The sequence below is a fragment of the Populus nigra genome, chromosome 1, assembly GCF_951802175.1.
Source record: "Populus nigra chromosome 1, ddPopNigr1.1, whole genome shotgun sequence".
Taxonomy (NCBI): Eukaryota; Viridiplantae; Streptophyta; class Magnoliopsida; order Malpighiales; family Salicaceae; genus Populus; species Populus nigra.
The window spans coordinates 39,431,976-39,438,734 of record NC_084852.1 but is presented as its reverse complement, the minus strand read 5'-3'; the positions used below and the strand labels follow the sequence as shown (position 1 = coordinate 39,438,734).

The 6,759-nt window shown below is 38.5% G+C and overlaps 1 protein-coding gene across 2 annotated transcripts; it reads left to right on the top strand.

The window, feature by feature from the left end:
* Positions 1-234: 234 nt before the first annotated feature.
* LOC133675875 (E3 ubiquitin-protein ligase MBR1-like) lies at positions 235-6,036 on the top strand. Of its 2 annotated transcripts, none has more exons than XM_062097418.1 (6): positions 235-838; positions 1,125-2,204; positions 2,632-2,805; positions 2,914-3,068; positions 4,523-4,633; positions 5,569-6,036. In XM_062097418.1, the coding sequence occupies exons 1-6, from the start codon at positions 680-682 to the stop codon at positions 5,627-5,629; spliced, it is 1,740 nt and encodes a 579-aa protein (XP_061953402.1). In that variant the 5' UTR covers positions 235-679; the 3' UTR covers positions 5,630-6,036. The 2 variants fall into 2 exon arrangements, with proteins under 2 accessions (XP_061953402.1, XP_061953393.1); XM_062097409.1 differs by having other exon boundaries at positions 2,617-2,805.
* Positions 6,037-6,759: the final 723 nt, after the last annotated feature.

Here is a 6,759-nt window from a genome sequence, read left to right as displayed (position 1 = left end):
TGCCTCATTATTAAAATTTGTTTTCTTTAAAGATTAAAGATTGGGTGTCACTTAATGACATTAATAACATGGACAAAATTTTCCCTGCTAATATGGAACAACCCCGAAAGCTCTATCAGTCCCACGTGGCTTCCCGTCAAACACTTTACACTACCCCAGAAATGCAGCCTGCAAATCAGTAAAGGAGGAGCCTCATGTTCATGTTCATGTTCATGTTCTCCCTCCCCCCCCCCCCCCCCTCTCTCTCTCTCTATCTTCTTTCAAAATTATGCAGTCAAGCCCCTCACTCACTCGCTGACTGAGACAAAACACTTCCTTAAAAAACCAGTCTCCTTCCCATTCTCTCTCTGCAAGTAGTTACTTTGTCTCTTTCTCACATCTAATCTTCACTTTCATGTGCAACTCCCCTTTACTCAACCACATTAATAAAAAAAAATAAAAAACTCAACGTTATGTGATTCTCACTGTTTCTCTCTATTTAGATCTAACACTTTTAAAAGATTGAAACTTGGCAAGAACCCATTTCATTTTTCTCTCTCAAGTTTAAGAACCCACTTCACCAAACACTCACTGGTCCTATAAATGCAATGCCCCTTATTGTTAGATCTCAATGTTGAAGCTTTTAGGGGGCAGTGATGTAATTTGGGCATCGTTTTGTGTGGAGTGATATTCTGGAGAGATGGGATCCAGTGGAAGCAAGGCATATTGTGGTGGTGCCTCAGCATCATCATCAAGTGGAAGTGGAAGGAAGGGAAGATCTAAAGAGAGGAGTAAGGTTTTTCAGTCTGCTTGTTTGGGTTCTTCCTGTGGATCTCGTGATAGTACCAGCGGTGACCATGTCAGTCCCTCCATCATTGTTCCCTCTTCGGCTTCTTTGATCGTGTTATTTTTAGCTTTCTCAATTTTAATGCAGTTTAGTTCTTTTGTTCATTCACTCACTTATATGCACTTTCAATGGAAAATGTTTATTTTCTTTTCTTGAATTGTGGAAGTTGTGCTAATGTATCCTTTCAGAAATTGTTTTCATATGGTATCATCATAATATTCATAAGAATGCCGTGGGAGTTTCTTTACTGTTTATGGGTTTTTGAAGGACTAAAATCGTTTTACCCATGCTTTTTTAGGTTTCTGATAATGGGAATAAAGAAAATCACGAAGGAAATGCTTCAGCTGCTAACCAGAATGAAATAGACTCGGAAGAGGTTAAAATTGAGTGTTATGGAAAGGTTAAAGTTGAGCAATCTGACGAAATGCCTTGTATATCATCTGATGTTGAGCTTGATGAATGGAATCCAGCAAGTATCACGAATACTTCCTCAAGAACAGGTAGCAGCTCTGCTCGAGCTGCTGCTCCTACGCAGTCATTGACCTCTCCAAGTCGGTTTCTTTCTCGCTTTAGTTTTATTCCTGGTAATGTGAGCTTTAGGCTGAGCAGAGCAGTGAGTTTAGGGTCATCAAGGGGATATCCCATTCATTCTACTAGTCTCAGAATGTTGGACAATGAAGACCAGATTCGCCGTCATCCACAGTCTGCCAGTGGTGCTGTTGATGGAAATGGAAATGAAACACAACAGAGTAGTGATTTATTTGCTACATCCCTGGTTAATAGAACTGCTGCGCATTGTCGTGAACAAACATCTGCTAGTTTGCAGTTGCATAGTCAAACACCTGATCTCTTAGACAATATGCAAGAAAACCAGAATATTTTTCTCCATGCAGGAAGAGATGGCGGTGGAACTAGAGTGGGGGTTGATGGAAACTTACATTCTCCTAGAATATTCAATGATGTGGATGGGATTGGGACTAGACTTTCTGATAGGCGAATGGGAACACGAGAACCTGCTGATCGTAATGTTCGTTTTAGCCGAACCTTGAGTGTTGGAAGACTTCGTGATAGAGTTCTTCGTCGGTCATCAATATCTGACCTTACATTATGTCCCTTGCAACAAGAGAGAGAAATGAGAGATTCTAGCCATGGTAGCGGGAGACAGGCATTGGGGGGGCAGATGAGGGTGTTAGAATCTGAAGGGAATGCTCTAACCTCTCCAACTGCACCTGGTTATCCTCCATCTGGCATGTCTAGCTCGCTGTTCGGCATTCGAGATAATGAGGTGGAAACCTCTCGATCAAGAGAAGCCAGGTATCACGACTTGCTAGAACATAGATCAAATTTCCTTGAACGGAGGAGAAGAATACGATCTCAGGTACATAAGTTCCCTACACTTGGTAGTTATTAAAAGTTTCCATTGGACTTATTTTCATCTAATGAACACAGTGCACGTGGCTTATAATTTTTTATTTTGAACAATGGTTATTACATTTGTTGTCGAACAGTATGTGTTAAACTAGAGAATGCTTTCTACATGTTGAGCATGCCATTTGATGTTCTTGTTTGGGATTGATTTAGGTCAATGCCATTCCTGTTGCTGCTTATAAAATTAAAATTTCCTGCATCCTTACCTTCTGTTGGAACTCTTTCTCCTGAAAACCAATAAAAGGAACCCATCTTTATTTGGGCTAAACCTCATGTCTCTTTCAGCCTTCTTCCCTTTGTGCTTTCCACCTTCTTGGTGCCTGAAATTACACAAATTACTCTCATCGTATATAATGGTTTAGGTTCGTGCTCTTCAGAGGTTGGGAAGCCGTTTTGAAAACCTGTCTGGACATGAGAGGTCTTGTATTTTATCTGGACAACACAGAACAGGTCGCTGCACATGCCGTGTACGAGATGCCAACTTAAATGATGAAACAAGTGCCAGGGCTAGCATATCAAGAATTGTCATGTTAGCTGAAGCTCTATTTGAGGTAATTGGCTGTTAGCTTTGTGCTGCCTATCCTCCAGTTTTTTTGTCTTTGGTTTTTTTTACCCTACTTTTTATCTCTATAAGTTGAATCATTTATACACTTAATCAGGTTCTGGATGAAATTCACCAGCAATCAGTTGTATTGTCCTCTCGGCCTTCTATGTCCTCGCTTGGATCTGTACCCGCTCCAAATGAAATAGTGGAATCATTGCCTGTTAAATTATATGCCAAGGCCCAGAAACATCAGAATGAGGAGACAGCCCAGTAAGTAGTTGTGTCTACTAATCAAATTTCTACTAATGAAATAGTGGTGGAATCTTTGAATTTGTTTTTCTGTCTAATACCATCCATTATGCTATACTTGCCATCACTTACCACAACCTTTATGATGTCAGCTGATTGCTTACTAAGATAGTAAACTGCGGTCAAATGCTTGCTTAGAGCCTGGTCATCTAACTGCAACCTTCCTTTTCTTTTATTAGTTCTCCATGTCAAAACTTTTAAATTCCCATTTTTTGGAGGTGATTAAAGTTTTTGAGTTTGCCTAACCTGAAAAAAGAAGAAGGGAAAAAGACTAGCAAATACAACAAGGTATACATATGTAGTTACATATAGGGTTTTTTTTTCTCTTTCAAATAATTTCCATTTTTAGGCTATTGCCTGGTTTCTGATTTTACATCAAGGCCAATATGGTTTGGTTTCTGTGTAGATACATTTAAGGGTTGGCAGTTGACAGTAAGGAGTTATATATATTACCTGAAGCCACAAACTTTAAGATAACTGCTTGAATCACCTACATCTAGAAAATTGCAATTTGGTTAACTGTTGGTGAAAGATTCTACAGAGACTGCTTCTGATCAAGTCTTTAAAGTTCCAGCCAGGAACTGAGCTTGCCTTCACAAAATGAGAATTCCTACATACAACAAAGTGTTAGTATAATACCCCAGGAACCTCATCTCCTGATGGTAACTTAAATTGCTTCTCCTTCATGTGGTAACTTAAATTTCTATCATCTTCCTAATCAGCCTGCTGTCCTAGTAATTAACCACTGAAACTCTAATTTCAATGTTGCCAATATTAAGTCTTTTGTGCTCCAATAGGAACCCTACAATCTGAGTTGAATGTTCCGTTGAATAAATGCTTTGAAGGAATACTTTCTTTAGTATCATCCCTCCCTATTGCAACTTGTGGATTTCACACCCATAGCATGTCTGATAGTGCTGACACTGTCACACAAAGATCCTGAGGAAATTGCCAACTCTGAGAAACATAGTATACTAATGCACATGCAGGCAGCTCCATGGAACCAGCTTATGATGCCCTGCGTTAAATAGTTAAGCTGTTGACATATTCGATGTACAGTTAGTTACCTTCATATTAAGTACCACTTAAAGCAGGCTTCAATAACATTTGTGATCTTTTCCTTCTTTTTTTGGATAAAAAAAGTGTCATGGTTTGTGTGAGACTTATTTTTTATTATCTGCAATCTTTTGTGTAAATTTTTTAAGGTTTGTTCATGGTTACAAGGTTCACTGAGTAGTGTTTCTTCCTTTTATGTATTTTTGTTTATGTAATCTTGTTATTTGATAACCTTGTTGTATGCGTTTCTTATCCAAGTCAATGAAGTATGACCGGAATTTTAATATTGCAGTTCTTATCTCTTTATCATGATTGCCTTTTACTTATGCTCCTTTCCCTTTTTGCCATTTAAATAACAGATGTTACATATGCCTTGTGGAATATGAGGAAGGAGACAGCATGCGAGTGTTGCCTTGCCATCACGAGTTCCACAGAACATGTGTAGACAAGTGGCTTAAGGAGATACACAGGTATTCTTTTTGAATCCCAAATCTGTAACTAGCCTATAAATACATGCATGTCTAAAATAAATTCATTTGCAGCGAAACTACAATTCATGTTTATTCATGCTTAAAAGTTTTTAGGTAATGTAAATGACAGCTTTGCTGAAAATTTTGAGATAAACTAATTTGTATCCGCTGTTGTATGTATGACTCACATTTTGGGTCACTGACTATTGATACTAATATAAGTTGATAGAACTGACTGAAGGTTGCACATTGTTGACTAGAATGTCAAGCACGATTATCAGACTTGCTCTAAAACTTCAGTTGTTGCAAGATCAGAGCAACTTTTCAGAACTCCCAGTGTATGTTCACACTGTCACATTGTTGTGGGATCCATGTCTATTATAAGTGGGTTCCAAATGATCCAAGAGGGGTTGTACATGCACTGGAAGTACCATATAATTCCTCGTATCATAAGGCTCATCAAATCTGTATTTTCTGATCTTGTTCTTGTAGGATCACAAGAAATCTTAAAATGGATCTGGGCTTTTTTTTTTTGGGCGCAACAGATTTTTTGTTGGTATTTATTTATAGCAACCTTGAGGTTGGCCTGATTCTTTCTTTGTTGGATTTTTTTTTCTTGAAAAAAAAAATCTAATGGCTTGCATGATATAATTGAGCAAATACTGTAAAATGTAAGAGAAAAATTCTTAATAAGGTGACAGCATCAGATCATAGAAGTCTCAATTTTTAACCACCGGTTGTCCCCATGAGAACATTATCAATCCAAATTCAATGCTTTGCACATGAGCTGCTGGTATAATGTCAGATTGCTCTCTCCATTTGACTTTTGATGCTTTCTTGGTGGTCTATTATCTTTAACCTATACAGGTGATTTTTCAGATAGCTGCTGCTATCCCAGTTTTTAGTGTTTGCCTAACTTGTTAATGGTTTTGCAGGGTATGTCCGCTTTGTCGTGGTGATATTTGTAGATCCGATTCATTGCCTACAGAGAACTAAGGCTGCCAGTTTACAAGCAGCTACTTGATGACCGCAGGAACTCCTGCCATCACCAAGTTCTCCAGCACGACAAAAGTCTCAAAAGTTCAACCCATTTCTACCAGTACAGGAGATCTTTCTGCGATTTCAGTGGAAGATGATTGACATCAAATTCTGGTAGAAATGGACCGAACTACTTGCATTGGCAATCTCTTTGGTCAAAACCGTGGTTTGAGGTTGGGTCAGCCGTATGTGGGGTGGAATATTCGTTCATTCCATTTTTTTCATTTGGCCTAGAAATTTAAACGATATATTAAAAAAAAGGCCCTTTTATCATATTAAAAATCATTGTGTTTAATATCAGTCCAATTTTTATTGGTGCTTATTCTCACAGGGACCCAACAGGTAACGAGTTCTTTTGCTCTCTACGTTCTATTCTATAAATTTTGTTGATGCCAATATTTGATTCAGTCAGATATCTTCTGCTTGAAGAGCATGGAACCAATGGATTTTCCCATTCCCATATAGGACATGCAACCACGTGAAATGGATTGCTGGCAACAGAATCTCCACTTACCTCTCCTAGCTGAGGAGGACGTATGTTGCTTGACCATGCATGTGTCTTTGTTAGTCTTAAGCTTCAGGATAACTGTTCCAGCAATGAGTATGAGATACGTCCTGGATCATGCTGATTACTATGCGTAGGGAAGTTTTCTTCCCTTCAAACTCAATCATAGACGCACAATTGTGATGGAAAATTAGAACAACAGGATGGTTATACCCAAAAGACAAGCAAAGAAAAAAGGAAAGAGTTGAAGTGAAAAATCGGGGAAATAAAATGATAAAACAGCCAATTAGCCCAAGCATAGCTTGCTTTGGATACTTAACTGTTGGGAGTGAGTCGTAAACCTCCCCTGCTCTATAGTTGTGAACTTCGACAATCATATGAGACAATTTAAATGGTATTCAAGTCTTTCTAATTGCAGTTATGCCATTTCAAATGCTCTTTATTACTTTATCCTTGTTAGCTTCTCTTTTTCTGTCATCGTTGGCATTTTCTCAGCTGTCATGTACTCGAATATAGAATCTTGGTGCAAGAAAACACCGCATCTCCAGTCTTGTCATTACCACATGTGTAGCAACACCAACTC

What these genes read in the sequence shown, in the direction of transcription:
- LOC133675875 (XM_062097409.1), top strand. Translation starts at nt 680, where the DNA reads ATGGGATCCAGTGGAAGCAAGGCATATTGTGGTGGTGCCTCAGCATCA. An exon ending in ATAGTACCAGCGGTGACCAT is followed by an intron (nt 839 to 1,124) that starts GTCAGTCCCTCC and finishes ATGCTTTTTTAG; the next exon opens with GTTTCTGATAATGGGAATAA. An exon ending in GGAGAAGAATACGATCTCAG is followed by an intron (nt 2,205 to 2,616) that starts GTACATAAGTTC and finishes ATAATGGTTTAG; the next exon opens with GTTCGTGCTCTTCAGAGGTT.